This window comes from Lathamus discolor, chromosome 2 (assembly GCF_037157495.1).
Source record: "Lathamus discolor isolate bLatDis1 chromosome 2, bLatDis1.hap1, whole genome shotgun sequence".
NCBI lineage: Eukaryota > Metazoa > Chordata > Aves > Psittaciformes > Psittacidae > Lathamus > Lathamus discolor.
Genome location: NC_088885.1, coordinates 23495394 through 23520525, shown reverse-complemented (window position 1 = coordinate 23520525; position 25132 = coordinate 23495394). Strand labels below are relative to the sequence as shown.

General features: G+C 41.2%; 1 protein-coding gene across 11 annotated transcripts in view; it reads right to left on the bottom strand.

Annotated features, from left to right (window-relative positions):
* RBMS3 (RNA binding motif single stranded interacting protein 3) overlaps positions 1 to 25132 on the bottom strand; it is a 721711-nt gene that overhangs the window by 484455 nt on the left and 212124 nt on the right. For 7 of the 11 annotated variants that reach the window (XM_065666135.1, XM_065666138.1, XM_065666136.1 and 4 more), the window contains one exon: positions 23773 to 23946. The exons of 1 other annotated variant lie outside the window; for it this stretch is intronic. In XM_065666135.1, the coding sequence (XP_065522207.1) occupies positions 23773 to 23946 (174 nt within the window). The remainder of the gene's footprint in view (positions 1 to 23772; positions 23947 to 25132) is intronic. 3 more of the 11 variants (XM_065666137.1, XM_065666141.1, XM_065666142.1) reach the window with 1 other exon arrangement.

Here is a 25132-nt window from a genome sequence, read left to right as displayed (position 1 = left end):
ATACACATTATTTAAGGGCAGATACAGAAATGAAAGGTGAATTTCCTAACGGCTTTAAGAAATATTCCAAACATTACTACTTATGTATTCTGGAAGCGATGCAGCCAAGTACTATCAAGGCAACTTGTTAAAATGAATAGTGTTCCTACCTCTCTCACCACCCATCCTGAAAAGTTAGTTTATTATTATGCAGTACTCCAGGAAAATTATTGCTATGCTACAATTTTATTTATAATCTTTATTAACAAAATACTACCTAGGTAAAGAACATTTTTCCTCCAAATTTTTGGTTTTAAATTGACCTATGATGAAAATAAATCCTTTGTAGGATTTAATTTTATGAAATTTGGAGTCTTTTAAGGATTCAACAAAATATTCAATGGTGTTAATATCTCCAGCAATTAATCCCAGAAAAGGCTTACTTTTTTTTTTTTCTCCTTGAGTTTATTTGCTATTACTACTGCACAGCACTCTTCCCCTTCTGATGTATAATATCCAATGGAAGCAAAATGACTAGCCAAAAAGAAGTTCATTTCTGGGGGTACGCTTCCATTTATAGGTGCTGCTCTTTGAATTTTTCATGGCTTGCTAAGCATTTCATTCAGGTTGGCAGGTCTAGTGGGTCATATGGTGACAATTCTCATTTTCTGCAGCATCTGAAATGTCCACTCATTGCATCACTGACAGCTAAAATTAGATATTTGGCAAAGCAGTCCTAGGAACTAAGGCTTGATTAAGTTGCCTAATTATAGCGGCCTAGTGCCATTTGAGATGCCCTAGAGTACCCCCGGCAACCACAGAGGCCTGGCAGGTATCACACAAAACCTACGGGAGCCCTGTGGTCCTCCAAAAGAGGAGCTATAGACAAGGAAGGATAATCCCTATGCCATTTCAAATGGCACAGGGAACTTTTGGTTAGACTCATTTAGGAACTGAACACTACGTATTTGCCACCAGGATATTAGAGACCAATTCTCCTCTCTTAATGCATTCTTGCATCACATTCCCTCTCTTTGCAGACAGGTCCCTGAACTCTCATCACTGCTCTGTGCTTGCTCTCTGGCATGCAGAACAGGGAATACAAAATATGAAAATAGGTCACAGCACGCTTTAATTCTGGGGGATAGAGAGGGGTGATGGAGAACCTTATCTGTTGAATGGAAGAGAGGGCTTGCATACTTGCTTCATATTCATCTCATCACTGTTCACTGAGAGGAAAAAGAGATCTGCTTAAGGAATTGTGCATGCTAGTTCTTATTGTATCATGGTTTTTCCTTGGAGGTGTCCAAACCAGAATCCAGTCTTGCTTAATCTGTGAAATTTCACACGATTATAGACTGGGGTTGATAAGGTTTGTGTTTAGGGAATCTTGATGGCATCTCTGAAGATTGTAATTCTTCATTCACCTCTCTTTCCTGACAAGACTGTATAAAAGCAGAATAAAAAATTGCTTTATTCTTCTTTTCCACATTAAACAGAAAATGGCTTTCTCAAGAGTATGCATTTGCACTGGACTCAAGAAAACAGACCCCTGCAGAGCATGAAATGACACTGGGGAATACATTTTCCTTGACATACTGGGCATTTTTCATCTGCCTGAGGCAGCTCTCCAACACCCACTCCCCTGCTTTTTAAAGTTATTCAGTACCTTATATAAGCATTTGTTCTTATATTCTCCTTAAAAAGAGAAAATGAGCACCAACAGTATAGAGGGACAAGTAATGCTTATTGCAATAAAAATGATATGGTCTCAAAGAACCAAGAACTATTTGGAAATGGTATAAAAAATACAATGCTCATATAGTTTCCCAATGCCCAAATTTTCACATTTACTCATGAAGGTGTAAAGTATTTCCTATAAACCTCCTTAAATTACATGAAATCTAATAGTTTTATGCCTAAGGCTGGGCTAATAAACTCCCCCTGCTTCAGTCCAACAATTCTACTGCCTGAATAAGCAATACTCAAGAACTACCACAGCTAAAGAATCTCCTGAATATCAAATCCTGTGCTGCAACAAAATAACTCTCATTGAGGCCAATATTTATTCTGACTGGCATGTATTTCTGTTCATATCAGCAATTAACTTTTTTCAAATTTGAATCATTGTACAAGTGAATGGTTTTATATTTTTACCATAGGGAAAGTGCTTCCAAACCCCTCCACTTTCTGCATTAACTTGATCTGTTCAGCTGTTAGGATTATCATTAGTGATATGACTAAAGTAATTCTGTCCACTATCATTATTAGACAGTGTATTCAGAGAAATAGCTAGAATACCATGCTTAGAGTGGCTAAAGTGAAACAAATGTTTAAAACTCTCACGCAGTTTATGAACAGGGATTGAAGTACTTTTCAGTCAGAAACTGCGATTAAAAACTTGCTGTTGAGCATATGTCATTTAAGATAATTCACGAGCCAGTGTAGACTGCTAGTGGCGTATGAGAGCCATGGAAAGAGTCCCCGATAGTCAGTGACACTTGTGGGGTGAATTGTCACTAGATGGCACAACCTTATGGGCCTAAATCTCACCTTGCTCTTGCCTCCATGGAGAAGGCTATGTACCCCAAATTCAGAAGGACCAAGACCACAGGAAGTGAGCACATCCAGAAGCATTTTGTTGGCATTTGTTTGGTCACATTTTAGTTCCTAAAAATTTACACACCTTGGTTTGAACCATTTTATTTTCTTTACAACTGTTAGTGATGTTGTAATAAAAACAGGATCTAAGAAAATGTCTTCAGCTTGGCTGAAAAACATATCACAAATTTTTGTTGTTTTGATATTAAACTTTAAGGAAACTTCGCATTTGCTTCAATATTAACAAATTAAAATGTAAAAATATAAATATACTGAGACTCCATCTAATAAATATCCAATATTTAGCGGTCCCAAATAGTTAAAAGTAATTCCAAATACAGGGGATAAAATTTGAAGAGTTTTAAAATACAGGTTACCCTATTAGACAAGATTCTGAACAGATTTCAATGAATTACATTTGGATTAAAAAGATCATGTATTCATTTATTTATGCCTTATGTCTCAACTTTGGTCCTAAATCTGTCATAATGCTACCAATAAGAAAAATACGTTAAGATGGATAAGGATGAGAGAGTCGGAGAGAAAATGAAAAAGTTTCTGAACTGCTCTCCATTTCCTATACTGTAAAAGAAATACACAATTTTCCTACTAAAACCCTGTGGAACCCTGATGCAACTATCACTTCAGCAGAACCTGTCGATGTCAGGCAGAGTTTCTTGAAGGCTCAGACCTTTTTGGGATTCTAAAATAGTAACAAATAAGCCAAAACAACATTTTTCTGAATCACCATCCCAGGCTTAAACAATCGGTACAGGGAGGCAGATTTTTCATGGGATTTTGTATGTATGACACTAGAGAAATGATGTGGCTTCTGAATTACTAATATACATCTGGTGAAAAGGTTCCTTCCTTTACCATGTGTGTTATTTGAAAGTAAATACACAAAGAATTTGACAGTTTTAATCTCATGTTTATCTGAGAAACTGGACACCTATTCCTTATACGTAAAAAGAGATTTCCTGTCAGCTTTCATAAATTTCTCTCTTGACCCTCAGCAGCGGCAGAACCAGCACGAGATACATTGCAAAGCCAAACGTTTAAAGTTTATATCAATATATAACGTGGGACAAAGGTAATTTACTCAGTGAAGGAAGAAACTCCTGCTACATTTAATTATGCTTGAGTACATGGGAAAGTATCTTTACAGCTGTTGTCTCTCCCTGCCTTTTTAACCCACCTATTGAAAAGTCGTCTTCTTATCTTAAATCCAAAGCCTAATTAAACTAGTGAAACACCATTAAACCTGGTAAGAAGAGTTATCTCCAGCCACTACAGTTTGCAATTAGACTTTGGGTGAGGTGAGGGTGGAGGAAAGCAATGTTATGTTCTTCCCCTAATGAGAACATAAACACTTCCACATTAAAAGATTATTTTCTTAAAATCCCCACAGGTAGGTGGGGAATTCACTTGTAAAAGAACAAAACATAGGAAAGAAAATAGTGGTAAAAAACCAAAAAACCCTTTTTGCTTTATGTGAAAAAGCTATTTTTCTTTCTTTCATGACCTCAGAAAAATCCAGACAGGGACATAACAAAACAACATATATATGTGATTAAAGCAACAGGGTCAGGGAAAAACTCAAGAGGCCCAATTTGCCTCTTTTTAGAGCAACAGGAACAAGGCTTGTTTCAGTATATTGATACAGTAGATAATAAAGACTTAAGTATGTGACAAAGAAGTCCACACTGGAGTCATACACACCCTTCAGCTACTTTTGCTCATCAGACCATCACGGAATACAGATTGTCCTGGTTGAGGCAAAAGTGAAATATCTGTGAGAGATATTCTGAGGAGAGATACAGACCATCACCTCTTCAGACTGGGAGCTGCATTATGAATGTTCAATATATCATCAAGCGGTCTTATATGAAGCCGCAGATGTGCTGTGATACCACAGCCACCGCAGGACATCATTGTAGTAAGCACTTTGTTGAAGAAACCTTCTCTTTGTCACAAAACTCAAGTACTGTGCACAACCAGAAAAAGGCTTCTCCTTACAGCTATGTAATTTGGGCAGGATAACTCTCAAGTTTCTCCCCCAGTGCCCTGTTTGGTCCAGCAACACATCGCTAGCCTTATTTACATTTGTTTTTGAATTAGATTTAACTTCAGTTTAAATCAGAATGAAGTATATTCACTTTGCGTGTTAGAAATTAGATGTTTCTATTCCTCCAGACATATGACTTTCCAAACTGCGTAAGGTCAGTTTAAAAAGCATTCTTTGAGTGGGAATGACATATCTCTTGGGTCTGTTTTTTTGTCAGGGTTTTTTTGGGGGTGGGGAGAAGGGTTTTTGGTATTTTAGGACTAACTTCAATATGGTGAAAACAAAATACCTTAAGGATGTTACAGGTAACAATCTCAGTTCACTTCTACTGAAAGATTTGGGTTGTTTTTTTTCCCCCTCCTCCTTTATATTAGGCAAGTTGTTTATAGACAGTTTGGCTGTTTCCCAAAAATTATAATTTGATTGGTGCCTTTTCTTCTGTGTGCTTCTGTCAGTTCTTTTTCAGAGGAAAATAATCTTTCCTCTCCTTCTATTTTTTTTAAATAAGGAAAAATATTTTTAATCATGCAAGTTACTCTACGCAGAAAGACCGCCACCAACACAAACACCCTAATGATGTTAGCCAGACTAGAAAAAAGGGTTTGTTCACAGGGAACATCTTAGAATAAAACACCAACATTAGATGTAGCCCTTCAAATCAATTTATTTCTTCTTAGTCAGTTAACAAGATTTGAATGCTGGTTGCCTTTTTAAAAGCAGTTATTCATGGAAGCCATGCAACTTAGACATCACAAAAGCGCTAACATGCTTGGCTTTCTTTTACTAATGTTGTGTGATTTATTTTTTTCATAACTTCGCTAACATTCCGAGAGGAACAAAGTGATTGTCATGTAGTACACTCAGTCCTGGAACATCAGCACGTCTGTTTGTTCCCAGACTCTTAGTTTTGATCTACACAGCAGCCTGTATTTGCTCTGAAGGGAATTATACCTCTTACCATAAGAAGTTATAGTCTCCATATTCAGTTTGCCTATTGCACAATACTTGGCTGTAAGAACAATGAATCAAACGCTTTGTCCTGTTTCTATTGCCTTTTTTACCACAAATTGATTCCACTGGTGCAAGAAAAGAGGACCAAAACCAGCCATGGCAGAGAATCACAAAATTACTCCATTTGGCATTTCAGAAAAATCTAAATGACCAAATATCTGCTTCAGACACCCTCTGCTGGAAAGCATCAATTTTATCTCTCTGCTCCTGAATTAATTGCTCAGAGGCAGGGGAGAGCATGAACATTTAACTGCTTGAAAAGATTGGTATCTATTCTATAAATCATTGTCTTGCATTTAAGGAGAGGAAAAGATTTGATGGTTAAATTATTTATTTCAACAAAGGTGAGAAATGTGCACCTGACTTCCTCGACTATGAAGCAGCAAAAAGGACTCTATTCAAAATTCTGTGACAGCTTGCCTTTAGGATTAGACCAGACCTGATAGATTTCTCCCAGAAAGGTACAAGTGTCATAAAGTTATCAGCAAGTAAAACTAGGGACTGCAATGAAAAGACTTAACCATGATACACACAAACCTGACTTATTTTCCCCACAGATGAAAAAAAGGTCTTGAAACCTGAACCAAATATCTTTAAATTAAATCTGTTTATTTTGTGTAATTCTCAAGCAAGAAGTACACTGGGACACAGCTGCTCTGCAGTTGTAAGTGACCACAGTTTGAAAGCCTGTTAGTTTTCCCAGTGCAGAATTTTGTTCTGTAAACAGATCTCTTTCATCATTAATCTATTAAATATGTATCGAATATATTGACTCTGGGCTGAAACCTCTATGCAGTCAGACAGGGTATGGCCACAGTGGTAGGCAGGATTGCTCTTTAACGAAAGGGTGAGAACTTCCTCTTTCAAAACAAATTCTGTGCTATACTTTTGAAGTCTTAGCCCCCATTTTCATCATGGTAAAAGGAAAAAACAAACAAAATTAAATTATCTAAGTAATGATGGATCTACTACCACTGCCTTAAAATCTCCATCCCAATGAACTAGCTGGAGAAGCTTCACACTTCCTTTTCCTCATGTAGCAGTGCCAAGGGATTTTGTCCTTAAAAGACTGAAAAGACAATTCTATCCAGCTTCAATCTACAATTAATTCTTTTACTTTTCTACTCCCAAATAAAGAATTAAGATAAACAGCCTTATTTGGTACCAAGCGTTGTTCATCGCATGCTCTCCTTGATGATGCTATAGCTTTCACAATTCTGTCTGACCTACACAATGTACTGCATGCGGGGCAGTGAAATACGTTCCTTTTTAAGAGACCTTTCCTGAATTACAACTTCTTTCCCAGGACTCGGAGGTGAATAATTGCACCTGTCCTCCTTAAGCAGACAAAAGACATTAAGTAGCAGCCAAACAGAAAGAAAGATTTAAAAAGAACATTGCTTTACATTTTGGCAGGAAAACAACTCAATCCAATCTTTCATCCAGCTGTATACAATATGAGGATTTTTACTAGTACAGCTTCCGAGGAAAGGGAAGTTTTCAAAGGAAGCCTACCCTGATAACAAAGCAGAACCTGAGGTACTTCTGAGAAGCTTAAAAGAGCCTATTTTTAAAATAAATCATTGTCAGTATAAAAAATCAGCTACACATGTGTCTGTGGATAAACTGTCTCATTTACATGGTACAAATGAAGAAATAAACTAAGATGGGGGGACAAATAAAGCTGCATGGCTTTTGAAGACCACACAGGGACACAGTAGCAGGATCTAACATAGAGCAGAAGTGAATATGCTGGAACAGACCACAGCCTAGCTCTCCTGACAACCTTCGCACTGTTTCATAGAATTGTAGAATTGTTTAGGTTGGAAAAGATCTTTAATATCATTGAATCCAACCATAAAGCGTTTGTGACCATGCTGAACCTAAAGGCTGAGTTTTGCTCTTACAGACTGCGAGTGCTTAGCAGAGCGATCCGCAGCAGCTCTGGTTTTATCAGAGGCAAGCTGGCAGACGCCCAAGGAAAGGTCACAGGGCAGAAGGACAGAGCCTCAACAGAGTTTTTGCCTTTCATGCCAGGAGATTCCTAGCACCTGACCAGGCCTAAAGGGCTAATGCTTTAAAAGATGAGAAAAAACCACAAAAGGTGAAAATATCCTTAAAGATCTTTGTGATATTTCCAGACCCTTTCAAATAATTCCTCTTGCATGGAAGCTGCCTGTATAGCCAGGGGAGATAGGTATTTCATAGAATCATAGAATCATGGAATAGTTAGGGTTGGAAAGGACCTCAAGATCATCTAGTTCCAACCCCCCTGCCATGGGCAGGGACACCTCACACTAAACCATCCCACACAAGGCTTCAACCAACCTGGCCATGAACACCACCAGGGACGGAGCACTCACAACCTCCCTGGGCAACCCATTCCAGTGCCTCACCACCCTAACTGGAAAGAATTTCCTCCTTATATCCAATCTAAACTTCCCCTGTTTAAGTTTTAACCCATTACCCCTTGTCCTGTCACTACAGTCCCTGATGAAGAGTCCCTCCCCAGCTTCCCTATAGGCCCCCTTCAAATACTGGAAGGCTGCTATGAGGTCCCCATGCAGCCTTCTCTTCTCCAGGCGGAACAGCCCCAACTTCCTCAGCCTGTCTTCATACGGGAGGTGCTCCAGTCCCCTGATCATCCTCGTGGCCCTCCTCTGGACTTGTTCCAACAGTTCCATGTCCTTTTTATGTTGAGGACACCAGAACTGCACACAATACTCCAGGTGAGGTCTCACAAGAGCAGAGCAGAGGGGCAGGATCACCTCCTTCGACCTGCTGGTCATGCTCCTTTTGATGCAGCCCAGGATACGGTTGGCTTTCTGGGCTGCGAGCGCACACTGCCAGCCCATGTTCATTTTCTCATCGACCAGCACCCCCAAGTCCTTCTCTGCAGGGCCACTCTGAATCTCTTCTTTGCCCAGTCTGTAGCTGTGCCTGGGATTGCTCCGACCCAGCTGTAGGACCTTGCACTTGTTGTGGTTGAACTTCATAAGGTTGGCATCAGCCCACCTCACAAGCGTGTCAAGGTCCCTCTGGATGGCATTCCTTCCCTCCAGCATATCAACCGGACCACACAGCTTGGTGTCATCGGCAAACTTGCTGAGGGTGCATTCAATCCCACTGTCCATGTCAGCGATGAAGATGTTAAACAAAACCGGTCCCAACACTGATCCCTGAGGGACACCACTCGTTACCGGTCTCCAGCCAGACATCGAGCCATTGACCACAACTCTTTGTGTGCAGCCATCCAGCCAGTTCTTTATCCACGGAGTGGTCCATCTATCAAATTGATATCTCTCCAATTTAGAGAGAAGGATGTTGCGTGGGACAGTGTCAAACGCTTTGCACAAGTCCAGGTAGATGACATCCACTGCTTTACCCTTGTCCATCAGTTCTGTAGCCCCATCATAGAAGGCCACCAAATTGGTCAGGCAGGATTTGCCCTTAGTGAAGCCATGCTGGCTGTCACCAAGCACCTTGTTGTTTTTCATGTGCCTTAGCATGTTGTCCAGGAGAATCTGCTCCAAGATTTTACCAGGCACAGAGGTGAGACTGACTGGTCTGTAATTCCCCAGGTCTTCCATTTTCCCCTTCTTGAAAATGGGGGTTATATTTCCCTTTTTCCAGTCGTCGGGAACTTCACCTGACTGCCATGATTTTTCAAATATGATGGCCAGTGGCTTAGCAACTTCATTCACCAGCTCCTTCAGGACCCGCGGGTGGATTCCATCAGGTCCCACGCACTTGTGCACATTCAGATTTTTAAGATGGTCTCGAACCAGATCCTCTCCTACAGTGGGCCCAAGGTCTTCATTCTCACAGTCCCTGCGTCTGCCTTGTAAGAACTGGGTGGTGCAGTCAGAGCCTTTGCCAGTGAAGACCCAGGCAAAGAAGTCATTCAGAACCTCAGCCTTCTCCAAATCCTGTGTAGCCAGTTCTCCTGAAAGCTTCCTCAGGGGGCCTGTGTTGTCTATTTTTTGTTTGCTACGTACCTGTAGAATCCCTTCCTGTTATCCTTAACATCCCTGGCTAGGTTTAATTCTAACTGGGCCTTAGTTGCACATGAATGGACCAAATAGAAAACATTCTGCTCCTTATGGAACCTAAAGGTAGTCAATTGGCAAAATCCAGGGAGTCCATCTTGCATCTATGAAGAGGAAAACCATGGAAAACTATACTAAAATATTGACAGCTCCCGAATAAAACATAAGGAAACAAATAACGAGTAATGCCTTGGGGGGAGGTGCCCTTGCAGGAAGCATGTCTCTTTTCCCCAAAGCACAAATGTTTGTCTTTAAGATCTTTAATAAGAACCTGATACTACACAGAAAAGAGACACTGGTTAAAAGCAAAGGATGTGCCATCAAGGGCCACTCTCGATCAGTTGCTGAGGTGAGTAGCTTGAGAGAGGACGCCTGCAACACCGGAGCGGAGAGGGGAGAGATCAGCGTCCAGGAGCCTCACTTCAGAGCGACAAGAGCCACTGAGGAGGGAGCCTCAAGTCCTCAACAGGACTTGCCCAGGACTCGGAAGCTCAGCTCCCGCGAGGGGCTGACTCACAGGGGGCGGAGCCAGGAGGAGTGGCACCAGCTGGGAGTGGCTAAAAAACCTTCCCAGGGAGCGCGGCGACCAGAGCCGGCAAACAGAGAGCGTCGAGGCAGCGGGTCGAGGCAGTTTGCGCGGCAGTTCGCGCGGGCAGGGGAGCGGGCAGGGGAGCGTTCCAACCGCCTCATCGAGAGGACTCGCCTGGAGTACAGGAGGGGGAAGGAGTGCTGAGGGACGTAGACGGATTGATTGACCAGATAGATCATGGTTACAACACGATCGAAAGCTGTAGTGAGTACTAATGTGGGTATCCAGACTGAGCCTTCCTGCAGACATGCAGCTGTGCAGGTCTCTGGCTGCAGCGAATGCCTGAGCCTGGCACTTGTATTGGAGGGAGCCAGTGACACTGCTTGTGTTCGCTGTGAGCAAATAAATGACCTGCTCAGGCAGGTGGCTGAACTGAGGGAGGAGGTAGAAAGGTTGAGAGCCATTAGAGAGTGTGAAAGTGAAATAGATTGGTGGAACCACACCCTAAGGCAAGGGCAGAGGGAAGTGGTTCAACAAGATATGGATCCCCTTCCCTCCTACCATCAGACAGAAGGAGAGAGCTTAATGGACAAGGATGGATGGAGTGAGGTTCCTCCTTGGAGAGGTAAGCGAAAACCCTCACAATCCCTTCCTCCCTCCCAATTGCCCTTGAATAACAGGTACGAGGTCTTGGAAATTCAGGGCCAGGTGAATGGAGATGGTGAGGCAAATCTATCTAGTGAGTCACCCAGGGCTAGTCACTCACCCACATGCCTCAGAACTTCCCCAACCAAGAAGAAAAGAAGAGTAATTGTGGTGGGTGACTCCCTTCTGAGGGGAACAGAAGGGCCCATTTGTCGACCGGATCCACCCCACAGGGAGGTCTGCTGCCTGCCTGGGGCTCGGATTAGAGATGTTAAAAAGAAGCTCTCTGAACTGGTGCAGCCGTCTGACTACTATCCGCTGCTGGTTTTTCAGGTTGGCAGTGACGAAATTATTACGAGGAACATAAGGGCGATGAAGAGAGACTACAGGGCCCTGGGACGGCTGGTTAAAGGGTCTGGAGCGCAAGTGGTGTTTGCCTCCATACCTGTTGCAAGCGAGGGTGAAGGGATATATAAGAAGACTCTGCAGGTTAATGTATGGCTACGTGACTGGTGCCAAAGGCAGGGGTTTGGGTTTTTCAGTCACGGGCTGCTGTATGGGACACCTGGTTTGCTGGTGACAGGCGGGATACACCAGTCCCAGAGAAGAAAAAGGGTTTTGGGGCAGGAGTTAGCAGGGCTTATTGACAGGGCTTTAAACTAGTTATGAAGGGGGGAGGGGATTTAACTGGGCCTGTTGGGGACAAGCCCAAGAGGAACATGCTAGGGATTGAAGGATGGCGGGCTAAGGAGGACGATCAATCTCTTGTTTCACTTGTGGGAAAGGATAGCTTTTTAGACCCTGTCCCGCAGGGGAAAAAGGGTACTAGGACTGGCTCCCTGAAATGCCTGTACACCAATGCACGCAGCATGGGGAATAAACAGGAGGAGTTAGAAGTCTGTGTGCGGGCTAAAGGTTATGATCTAGTGGCGATTACAGAGACATGGTGGGACAGTTCACATGACTGGAATGTGGTCATGGATGGCTATGTCCTTTTTAGGAAAGATAGGTCAGCAAAGCGAGGTGGTGGAGTTGCTCTTTACGTGAGAGAGCAACTAGAATGTATTGAGTTCTGTCCGGGGTCGGATGAGGAGCAAGTGGAATGTCTGTGGGTACGAATCAAGGGGCTGACTGGCACGGGTGATACAGTTGTGGGGGTCTATTACAGACCTCCTGATCAGGACGAAGGAGTTGATGAGGCTTTCTACAGGCAACTGGAAGTAGCCTCGCGACTACATGCCTTAGTCGTCGTGGGGGACTTTAATTACCCCGATATTTGCTGGAAGACTCACACAGCCAGTCATTCACAGTCTAGGAGGTTCCTCGAGTGCATTGATGATAATTTCTTAATGCAAATGGTGGACGTACCAACTAGGGGAGCAGCGCTGCTAGATTTAGTACTCGCCAACAAGGAGGGTTTGGTCGAAGTGGTGACGGTCAATGGCAGCCTTGGCTGCAGTGACCATGAGATGGTGGAGTTTAGGATCCTGTGTGGGAGGAATAGAACACCTAGCAAAGCCACAGTTCTGGATTTCCGAAGGGCCAACTTTGGCCTCTTCAGTCAACTGCTAAGGGAAGTCTCATGGGAAAGTGTACTAGGCGGTAAAGGGGCTCAAGATAGTTGGTTAGCATTCAAGGACCGCTTCTTCCAAGCTCAGGATCGGAGCGTCCCAATGAGTAGGAAGTCAAGTAAGGGATCTAGGAGACCGGCGTGGTTAAACAAGGAGCTGCTGGGCAAACTCAAGTGGAAAAGGAGAATCTATGGATTATGGAAGGAGGGGCTGGCCGCTTGGGAGGAATATAGGACAGTTGTTAGAGGATGTAGGGAGGCAATTAGGACAGCTAAGGCCTCCTTGGAACTCAATCTTGCTAGTCGGGTTAAAGACAATAGAAAGGGCTTCTTCAAATACATAGCAAATAAAACTAAAACAAGAGGCAATATAGGCCCACTGCTGAACGAAGTGGGTACCCTGGAGACAGAGGATATAAAGAAGGCAGAGGTGCTGAATGCCTTCTTTGCCTCTGTCTTTACTCCTGCAGACTCTCCCCGAGGGCCCCGGATTTCTATAGCCCCAGAAGGAGTCAGGACAAAGGAGGAGTTTGCTTTGGTAGATGAGGATTGGGTTAGGGATCAGCTATGCAATCTGGACATCTGTAAATCGATGGGTCCGGATGGAATGCACCCACGGGTGCTGAGGGAGCTGGCGGAGGTCATTGCTAGGCCACTTTCCATCATCTTTGGTAAGTCGTGGGAAACGGGCGAGGTGCCTGAGGATTGGCGGATGGCAAAGGTCACACCAATCTATAAGAAGGGCAAGAAGGAGGACCCGGGTAATTATAGACCGGTCAGCCTTACCTCCATCCCTGGAAAGATGATGGAACAACTTATTCTTGACTCCATCACTAGGCATATCAAGGATGAGGGGGTCATTAAGAACAGCCAACATGGTTTTCTGAGGGGGAAGTCATGTTTGACCAACCTTATAGCCTTCTATGAGGAAGTGACTAGGTGGAGGGATGATGGTAGAGCGGTAGATGTAGTTTTTCTTGATTTCAGTAAGGCATTTGATACTGTCTCCCACAGCATCCTCATAGATAAGCTAAGGAAGTGTGGGCTTGACGATCAAGTAGTGAGGTGGATCGAGAACTGGTTGAAAGGAAGAAGGCAGAGAGTTGTGGTCAATGGCGCAGAATCTAGCTGGAGGTCTGTGACTAGTGGAGTCCCTCAGGGGTCGGTGCTGGGACCGGTGCTGTTTAATATTTTCATCAATGACCTGGATGAGGGAACTGAGTGCACCCTCAGCAAGTTTGCTGATGACACAAAACTGGGAGGAGTGGCTGACACACCAGAGGACTGTGCTGCCATTCAGCGAGACCTGGACAGGCTGGAGAGTTGGGCGGGGAGAAACTTGATGAAATTTAACAAGGGCAAGTGTAGAGTCTTGCATCTGGGGAAGAACAACCCCATGTACCAGTACAGGTTGGGGGTTGACCTGCTGGAAAGTAGTGAACGGGAAAGGGACCTGGGGGTCCTGGTGGATAGGAGGATGACCATGAGCCAGCAATGTGCTCTTGTGGCCAAGAAGGCAAATGGCATCTTAGGGTGCATTAGAAAGGGAGTGGTCAGTAGGTCAAGAGAGGTTCTCCTCCCCCTCTACTCAGCCTTGGTGAGGCCGCATCTGGAATATTGCGTCCAGTTCTGGGCCCCTCTGTTCAAGAAGGACAGGGAATTGCTTGAAGGAGTCCAGCGCAGAGCCACAAAGATGATTAAGGGAGTGGAACATCTCCCTTATGAGGAGAGGCTGAGGGAGCTGGGTCTCTTTAGCTTGGAGAAGAGGAGACTGAGGGGTGACCTCATCAATGTTTACAAATATGTAAAGGGTAGGTGTCAGGATGATGGAGCTAGGCTTTTTTCAGTGATATCCAGTGATAGGACAAGGGGCAATGGGTGTAAACTGGAACATAGGAAGTTCCACGTTAACATCAGGAAGAACTTCTTTACTGTAAGAGTGACAGAGCACTGGAACAGGTTGCCCAGGGGGGTTGTGGAGTCTCCTACACTGGAGATATTCAAGGCTCGCCTGGACAAGTTCCTGTGTGATGTACTGTAGGTTACCCTGCTCTTGCAGGGGGGTTGGACTAGATGATCTTTTTAGGTCCCTTCCAACCCTTGGGATTCTGTAAGTAACCATACCTGCTTTCAGCTACAAGTTTTGGTCTTCAGGAAACACCTCTGTCACCTTATAGTTACAGGTTTTAGAGCAGAATTAAACACTGCCTAGTTATATACTTGGAAAAATACCAGAAAATTGGCATAGTTCGACAGATAAGGCACTGACTTGGAATTAAAACCAAAGCCTAATGCTGTTCTTTTCTTTCAAAAGCTACATAACCTTGGTTAGGAGCCCTTCTCTCAGTGCTCCTGCTCCCCTCCTACTTTCTGTCCCACCTAGTTACATGCTAGTAGTACATTCTCTAGTATACTGGTACAATTCTGAGGTCAATAGAGTCCTTATCTAGTCAGATAAAAAGTCAGCAGAGCACTGCGATGAACTGTTCCCTAAGTAGCAGAAAAAAATTAAAGCCTGGTTTCAGTAGATTTCTGTTTTCTCCCTCAAAACCTCCAGCTCATTCCTTCATGTGTCCTAGGGAAACACCTTCCACACAATGTTTCCAGTCTCCCCAGCAGTAGCAAGTCCTCCCACAGTAACCTTCATCTTGAAACTTGCCAAAAGCAGAGGAATGACTGGAAAACTGGCCCAAGACAGACACACGGATCATATTATCTCCCAAGGTATTTCTTTGGAAGGAAACACAGATAATAAAAAGCCAGCAAACATTCCAACAAGGGTGACACAGATCAAAATTGGATGGTTTAGCAGATTAAGCATCGCCATGGAAGGAACTCTAGTATTTTGATCTTTCTAGATCATGTGCTCTCAACAAAGTGTCTAAATCCTTTGTGGAATGTATGCCAGAAAACACCAAGGGACAAATTATCTTTGGTTGGCATTTGGGCTTCCAGTAAAGCAACATTTGAAATCTGTTAAGGGCAAAACCCCTGAAATTTCATCAAAAGGGTATTTCAATTTTGACAAATCAGTATTTACCACAGACATGCATTTCTTCCATCTCCCTTCATAAACAGAAGTTGCTGTTGACAGTGCTGTTGAATATCATCCCATTTGCAAGACTGGTGTAAACAAAGTGTCAAGGCAAGGAGGTAGCTCTAAGGGCAAAAGGAAAATTTTCATCCCCTATGAATTCACTAAGTTGGGTGGGTTTATATTAAATCAATAGCCTCGATTAAACTGAAGAGAAAAGAGAAAGACTCCATCAGCAAAATTGTTTGAAGCAGTATTTGCTCAGACTAGTCCAAACCTCTTCACCCTTGGGAGATGCAATACAAGAAGGAAGTCTCCTGGGTGTGTTAATTATTTAAAATGAAAGCAACACAGTTGCTGGCCTTTTGAAATAATCAGTCTTTCAAAAAGTGTCAGGTATCTCCAACACGTGACAGGTTGGCAGTTTGTAGCATCTACTCTCGAGCCCTAATACCAGGATTTTCTCTGGAGCCTGGAAGACTTCATCACCTTTACTAACCAATCCTAAAGACAACCTGTCTGGCTCACTGAAAATGAGATGGTGAAGCTAAGTTAGAAACACAGAACTCCTGTTTGCTAAATTAACCAAAACCAAAATAAACATCAGAAGCACATAAACGCACACATATATGAATGCAGACACTGCAGAGATACGTATAGGTAGATATGTACCTGTAAATTATAGACTTTAACTGAGATCTGTATTTACTGCCTCCTACAAGTCTATTTTTATAGTCTAAATTTAGCGAATTTTCTACCTTTCTTTCAAAATGAAAAAAAAAAGAAGAAAAAAGGCAGCATCTACTTTGCATGTTTTCATTTTTCAAGTGTATTCAAAGACAGCTCCTTTCTGCATGTATCTGCCCCTTCAGGACACAAGAATAAAAATGTAGGGCTGGCAAGAAAATTCCTATAGAGTCTGACTGTAAACAAAAAAAGTTCCCATCTCCAAAACAGTTGACCTTCTCAGCACTAGAAGGTGGTGAGAATCTTTTCAGCAGTACATATCTCACCAACATTGTGGCTATAAATCTATATGTATTTTTTGGTCATTTCAAAGATTTCAATTACGTTTTCCACAAAGAAATCTTCCTTATCGAAATAAGTGCACAAGAGTTACATACAGAGGATTTGTTCCAATCTTGTTAATATTAATAGTTCATAAAAAAATATTTTGTCTTGTGCTTTTTGTGGAAAATTCAATGTTTTTCTCTTAAAATACAATCTAGAGACAAAAATATGAAAGATGACAACAAATAACAATTCACAAATTTCTTTAATTCAGCTGTTGAGAAACAATAACAGGACATAATATATGTGTCATGTAAATGTGGAGTGGACACAGGAAAAAATACCACATAAAAATCAGAATTCTGAAACCTCAAATTTAGGTGGAACTTCTCCATTTCCTCAAACTTTTTGAAAAACATTTGTTGCAAGTCAGTTGAAACACTTTGCATTATCAGTGCTCTCTACTCTGACAGGCCCTGCCATTCCTGACCAGGGCAATCAATCACAACCTGTAATTGCCATCCACCAAAAGTCCTCCAGAAAGGAAAACCTCGCTTGGTCAACCTGAACCACCCATAGGCAGTGGCCTTTCATGCACTCCATATTAGCCCTCCTAGGTCTGGTAGTCTGCATCCACAGCACTGTACCTTTGCAGAAGCCAAGCACACAATTATCACAGCATCACATATATATATATATATATATATATATATATATAAAAATAAAACTACACTGTGAGGTAAAACTACATTGGCCAAAGTCCTGGTGACTTCCCTGCAGCTCTTCGCAGAAGTTAATTTTCAAAGCTTAATACACAAAACAAATATGCTGGATACCTCTAAGGCTGAATGTAAAACACATTCATGGATTTGGTGATTTTTGTGTTGGTTTTTTTAAGGCCTGGCCAAGTTTTAATGGGCTGTCACACATGAATGATCATGAAAGCACTACAATGAACTGAGCTGATAAGCTGATCTGATAGGAATTAACTGCATGTGATTGCTGCTTTGAAAAAGCTGGCCTAAAGAGGCAGCATTGAAAGCAATCTCACAAGTCACTGGTACCACTTGCCTCAGCTATAAGTAAGCACAGATGGTGAGAAAAGCTAATTAAGAGACATATTTGTTTGGAGGTTTGAAATTTCCACCCTCTCTTCTCCAAAGAAGCTAAGCCACAGTGAAAATGTGTTTTAGGTTTGCAGCCTAATAAGTTCATGGTTTTGAGGCTCTGTTCCTGTAGATGGAGGTAACAGATAAACAGAATAAATAATTTATGTCAGCAGTTAGCATATGGATTTGCACTTGATCACTAAGTTACTCATTGCACCTGATAGCTGCAACATCTTGCCAATTAAAAATATTCCTTTCTCCACAACTCTTCATTTACTGTCCTCCTACCCAGCACAGCTTTTGTCTTATACCACAACTGACACCCAGCAACGGAGATGTCATGCTTTTCATTCTCACTTTAATGACTGCCTCTTTCCTTTGCTCCGTCACTTCTTCTTGCAGGATTCCATAAAGAACATATCAGCAATTACAAAAAATAGCTCCTGGTGATAAACCTTTTTTACCTTCTCCTGGTTAGGAACTCTCTTTCCCGCCTCTTTGCAGCCCACACTTGAGCTTTCCCAAGATTAACTAATGGGCTTCTGAAGCTGGGGCTATGACAATGCTCTGTAAAGTGATCGCCATCTTTAAAGGATCAAAGTAAATCCCTTACATCTTGTATACTGTAAGACTCTGGCCAAAATGTCATGTATCAGACATTTTGCTCAATGGTCCTTCGATAGTGTACAATTCTTTGGATCCATTTCCAATTTTTTTTCACCTGTGGCTATTACAATATCAATGGCTAGTAGCACCAAAGAAATACTGGTTGCAGGATGGTAGGGATCGATCTCACATGAAAGGCCTTTGAAGGTAAGAAAGGGTTAATGCTAAAGACAGAGAAAAGTGATTTCAGAAATTCAAGTGAAATTGAGAGGTTCTTTGAGAGACATTTCCAGTTCATGCCTACTGTACTACTTATTTCCTTTCCCATCATTGCTGATTATAAGGATGTGGATGTGTAGAAGGAAGTTTCTTCATCTCTAATCAGACCAGCTCTATTCCATGAATCTACAATACACTGTTCGTGACATTACAAAATGAATCAGGCAGGAGGCTCAAGACAGATCAGAAAGTGACAGTTCCTGTTTAAATAGATATCTTGGAAATTAGTGATGATAGAAGACAGTATTATACTGTGTAAGCATTTAACTCTTAGCACTGCCTCATTCTTGAAAAAGAGGTGGAACAGAATTACTAACTGGAAAGATCTTGGTATAAAAAGAAATAATAAACCAGAGTGCTGATCTGTTCTGCTTTTATTTCTAGAGAAATAAAGGTCTATTTTGAATAGGACACCCACACTATACAAATTGAACACTCTCTGGATGTATGGAAAGTTGCTTCGTTAAACATTATCTTTGCATTGCAGTGTATGGTCACATAATTTATGGTCTATCTTAAGAATCTGGCAGTATATTGCTGCTGTCAGCCTTATTTCTGTGCTATAGAACTGACTTGGAGTGGGATATTGCACTTACCAGAATGTGTTCCCTAACTAGGTTTACAATTCAGATGACAGGATCACATCAGAAGACTAGAGATTGAAACCCAAGACCAGCCTTGTACCATGAACCTTCCTGTGTTATTCTGCAAGGAGTTTAGAAAAAAACTTTATCTGCATATATAAATGTATATATACAAACTAATAATTTAGCCATGATATATATGTAAACATATAAATTATTAATGCATCTCACATTCCCAGGTGGCCCTTAAACATTGTATCTAATCACATGAAAGTGACAAGTTGTCAAATTTTATAAATGTATACAAAACAAGTTGTCAAAAAAGTCAATCATCAAGAGCTCAGTACAGATGTTAACCCAATTTGTGTGGTAATGATCAAGCCAGTCAGCTTACATAAAGCCTTACAGCTGCACAATATTGCAATCCTGCAGTTCTGTCATCAGCAATGAGGGTTACCTACCTGCCCCTGGAAGTTTTTCCGGTGGACTCTGCATAGTCATGCTGACAGTAAGACCTTCCATTAGTGTTGCCCACAGTAACAGCCTTGCTCCTTTTCTGCTCTTCTGTCCAAGAACTGTCAGCAGGAAACTGTAAAAGGAGCTATAGCTCCTTCTACTGGGTCTTAAGATTCTTAAGATTAAAGATTTCAGATCCCGGTAGGGCTCAGAGAAGTGAGTGAAAGGCGGCCAGTAGTGTCTCATAGAGCTCTGTGTCTTTTGAATTCTGCTTTGCACATTCTCACTGTGTAATTTCAGAAGCAATCAAGCATTTACAGAAGTTAGCAGAAAAAAGTCTGGGACTGTTGGAATGGGGACAGTAGTACTGCTAAGCAAATGGGTTGTCTGATCCACATATGACATCTCAGATGTAACAGCTTGTAAACATTATCTGTAGAGCTCCAAATAATAACTTTACAGATTTAACCAATCATACTTTGAAGGCTGCCACTGATCTAGTGGAGCATGACCAAATCCCATTAGAGTGCAGAATAGATACTAGTGGAAAGTCTTACATATGCTGAGTTGCATATCTACATAAGGAATGCAAAGACATCCCACATGCTACAGAGATGTATGCTCACGAAAAGATTAATACATGCAACTAAATTCATCGTCCCATGGGCCTACAACAAAGATTTCAAATCCTGCAGGGTAACTCAGTCTGCAACAATACTGTCTGCTTCATCAAAGAGTATCACATTGCCAAATTCCCTCATAAGTAAGGACTGACTTACGAGTCCCTTACCATTTCAACTGAAATAGTCAAAAGCAGATGAGATCTTTGTTTCATTTGCCCACTTCACATGTGTACTTCTTTAAAATTACAGAACAATCTAAGTAGTCATTTGTTAGAGTTAATTCACTGGACGAGATTTCCTAAGCTCTGCTGAAATTCTATCATCCTTCCAGCAAAATGTGGAGAAAGGGAAATTAAGTGAGTCTTTGAGACTGGGTATGAGCATTTTGAGCATGGGTAGGAAACCTGCACAGATGTGGAAGTGGTCAAAGGACTGTTCATATCTTGCTCAGCGGGGATAATCAGAACTATTTTGACTATTTTTTTACATTGCTTTTTATCTTCCTTGTGTGAAGAAAGTTCAAGAGAAAAGCATTTTAGATGGCTAGGTGTTTCCTCCTATTCTGAGAACTACATGCTACGCATTTCTGCCTGCAAGCCCCTACATGTGAATGCCAGGGAAATTTCTAGCCCCTAATATCAAAACCAAGTTGTCATATACTTTGTAAAGGCTACCTACCACATTATCACTCATGTCAATATATACAGATCCTACAGGGTATCCTGCCTCCCAGTATAGCTAGGAGAAGTTAGCATTTTCTTGTTCGTTCAAAAACTACACTGCACTGTTGACTGGGAAGATATGCAGTCTTTTTTCCCTTTAGATAACTCCAAGAGCCGAAAAATTACTTTGTTTAAACAAATGTCCTGTTCTTTTCTTTCCTAGGGTGGAAAGACTGCTTTTAATCAATGATTGTGGCACTGTGAAAAAGAGATGCAGTGCCCTCTCAGATAAAGTAAAACAAACCCCCCACCTTTGCCTTAGACATATTTCTCAGCCAGAGTCACAAGGCTCTATTAGCACTGTACTTCATATGATATTTTTTTCTTTCATTAAAAAAAAAAAAAAAAAAAAGATGAACCAGAGGAATTTTTTTCTCTGAGTTACATTTGGCCCAATTAACATTAATCTTTTTTGTCTCCTTCAGCTTTTCTCCACACAGTAGAAAAATCCAAAGCTTTTCTCTTGGCTCTGTCTCCAGGGACTAATATCTTTAAGTACTCCAAGGCTAGACCCAACTCCCTGACATTTGTCTGCCTTGAACTTGCTAAGCACTAGTAAGTTTGTTAGCCTCCAAAGCATCAAGAAACTACAATGATCTTCAGACATATTCCATGTGGGCGGTTTTGCAGAACAGCTTCATACAGCAATAAAATCTACAGCTTGTTCTGGTGAATCTGTGTCAGATGAGGGCAAATAAAACCCTCTGAAGTATAGTACATATCCAACTGAGCATGTTACACTGAGAAGATTCATGAACAAAGGAGCTCCTCCGTACCTAGCTTTTATTGTTGTCATTTGCCACAGAAGTATTGGTTTGAGCCCAGATTAAACAAACCTAAGTTAGAAACAGGAACCTGACTAAATCTATCATAGACACTGCAACAGATATTCAAGCAAATATTAAAACACTGTTTTCTCTTGGAAACTTGAACTTCATCTGATGCCGAGGAGGGAGGAGCTGAGTTTGCTGGACTGCAAATGCTTATGGTCTTATCCTCAGAGCATGCAGAAGTAGGGAAGGCATAGAAGTATGTAATCACAGTGGTAGGCACTGCAATGGTAGCTAACCTGTTATAGATTCTTACCACCAGCACAGGAAATCAGTCCAGTCATCTGCTGAGTAGCTCTGCAGCAGAGCTTCTCAGACAAGCAGGAGCTAAGAAATCTACCAAGTTTCCTAATCAGTTGAACACAAGGACACTGAGGACAGGACTAATCAAACAATCTGCACAAAGGTTAATGCAGCTCCAGCTATTCTTTAATCTCTACTTTCCAGCATTCAGCTAAATCAACTTCCAGACTGAAGTGTCATTTCCAATGACTACATGCTAAGGTGCTCAATGAAAACAAATATTGTCCAGATAGAGCAATTCTACTTGAGGTAGCATCAACTTTAGTCTTAACAAAGGAAAGGGGGCCTGTGGAATTAGCCTAAAAAAGACTGTGCCTTGACTGACATTTTAATTCTTATGGGCAGAAAGATATCCCCATTTTTAAACCATCTTACAGGAAGTCTGGCATTCTTCTTGTGTGCTGTTTTGCTTAGTAGAGTCAAAGCTTGACTCACAGAGAGAGTAGTGTTTATTCTAAATTATCAAAGTTAAGGAGCAGTTAATGACTTGAACACCCACAGTTTAAGTTAAATTAAGCTGTACAGGGACTCTTTGAGCCACCATTCTAAACAAAGAAAATATCTGTGCACTTCAGATGCCAAATACCCTTTTTTTCCTTCACAACATCTTTTATCATTTTCAATGACACTGTAATGGAAATGAGCGAACAGCAGAATCCATAGAGATGTTTAATTCCTTCTGAAATCTCACCACCTCAGAAAAGAGATAAGATTTTACAAATTTATTCCCTTCCTTTATTTCAATTACCATGTTAATACTTGAGACAATTCCTAACCCAAACTACTGGCCAAAAGTCGGTTGGCAGGTAAGACAGCAGATCTAAACCAAATCACAAAGATTTTGCAATAAGATTGTAAAGCACAATTTCCCCTCTGTAGTAAAAGCTGCACTTTCCACTATTTTCCTACTGTAATTCACTATAGGACGGCAACACTTCATTACATACACATGACACAATGTTAAAATAGTACATCCTTTAAGACATTCTAACAATATCCGAAGCTAAGTTCGAATCTAAACATTAAAACAACGAAGTGTAGAGTGAGATCTTCCCCAGTTAACTCAGAGTCTTTCAAAATCAGAAACTAAAAGAATGAAAGGGCTCTGCTATAAGCAGTCTGCTACACCAATATGACAAAAACCACCATCAGCCATCAGCCCTGTCATGGCTGTCAAATTAAAACACACAAAAACTGTGAGCCCCCCTCCCATTCTTTTTGGCCACCAGTTTACTCAAATTACATAAGACCAGTAATCTTTGCTTAGCAACAAGATTGCATCTTCACTACTGATTATATTAATGATATAGTAGTGAACATTAACAAATCTAATGATAAGAGATGCCCTCCTTCACTAACTCATCCATACAATTTAAAATCTCTGAAATAGAAAGAATAATTCATTCATCCAACAGACTCACCAGAAATAGAAAAGAAGCCATCACTAATACCGCTTTCCAGCCTACATTCCTGACACTGAAACCTAGGCACACAACGTTAATTTCATGTGAGGAGAAGGACTGCTAAATATACAAAAATATGTGGCTTTCTACTGTGTCATGAAACTTTCACATTTTCTTATGTCTTCGACTCATTCCAATGTTTTCTAGAGTTAGGGTTAGTACACATGAGCTGTCCTCACTGCCATGGGACACAGAAAGTGCTGGTAAAGTGTGCTGAATTGTCAGCCCCTGAGCACCTCCACCTCCCAGGGCATCATACAGCTCATTCAGGTAACTTCAGAAAAGGTTATAATTACTTACAGCAGGATGTCCAGCACAGTAGGTGTAGCTAGCATGAGACTGGTAGTGCAAGCTTGCTCTTGGAAAGGTGTATGTATTCCAAGCAGGTTGGCTGCTATTCCACTGGGAGCTAAAGCCAGGGCTCATGGTCACTCTCGATTTACTGTTTTGGTACGTTCTCACTGTGGAGCTGGACTATCAAAAAAGAAAGAAATGCAACGTAAAAATAGCTTTTAGGGTAAAATATAAACAATGCAGCTACATATCATCATCGTGCATATATATACTGCCACATGGTCTGGAACAAACCTGAATATTTCCTGTAAGAAACAGGGAAAAGCAAAAAATTGATTCCTTCAAAGATATCAGTGAAACCGGTTATCACTGTACTGCGCAGAAGAAAGACAGATGAGAGAGTTCAGGCTGGGATGTAAATCAAATAGGCAAAGGGTGACAGAGATAAAGGAATGTTCTGAAAACCTGTAGAGGGTATAATCCTGCAAGATTAGTAGTTGAAACTTCCATATTTATTTATTTATTTATTTATTTATTATAATTAACTGAATATTGACATTCATTGAGCTCCTGATCAGCTATGTCAATTTTATAGTAAATGGCAGTTTGGGGCCAGTGTTTAGATACATTTCTTGAAGTCTTGAAATCCCATCTAGTGGCTAGGGAAGGTCAAGCCATCACAAAGATGTGCCTACATTTCACATACGTAAAATCCTAAACAGACTATGAAACGTCATGCTTTTTTTTAATTACTTAAAATGCAGAAGGAAAAATAAAACTCTTAAAAAAAAAATAAAATAGTCAATTCAATAACTTCACCTGAAAGTAACCCAGACTACAGATGTGTAATTCACTTTCATTCTTTCTGGCTTACTCTCATTTTACTTTATTTTAACTGCATTCTTCTGCTTCAAGTCCTTCTTATATAAGACATATTCCTAATAAGTGCTTGCACTGATAGGGGTAATTTATTAGGGCAGGGAAAAAACCCAAACATTTCTTCTAAAAGAGTAGAAGATGCATCAGAGATGAATGCATTTTTAGCAGATATTTAGGTTGGCCTTCAAAGGTACACAAATGTACTTTTTCCTCCATACTGTGTTCTGCATGTGGGTTTTGCTCACTTTGTTTTTGTTGGCAAAGGTGATCTCAATATCCTATGCAAATTTACACCAATTAATTGTAATTATTATAAACCTGAAATTGTTCTTTTTAAAGCATTAAATTGACGGTGACCTTAGTAACACAGTGAAAGCTTGAGAAATATGAACACACATAATATTTCTTAGAAATGCTTACAAATGTCCCTGTTAGTAAATTGATGCTATCAATTTCAAAAGCTATACTCAAGAATGACACTTCATTT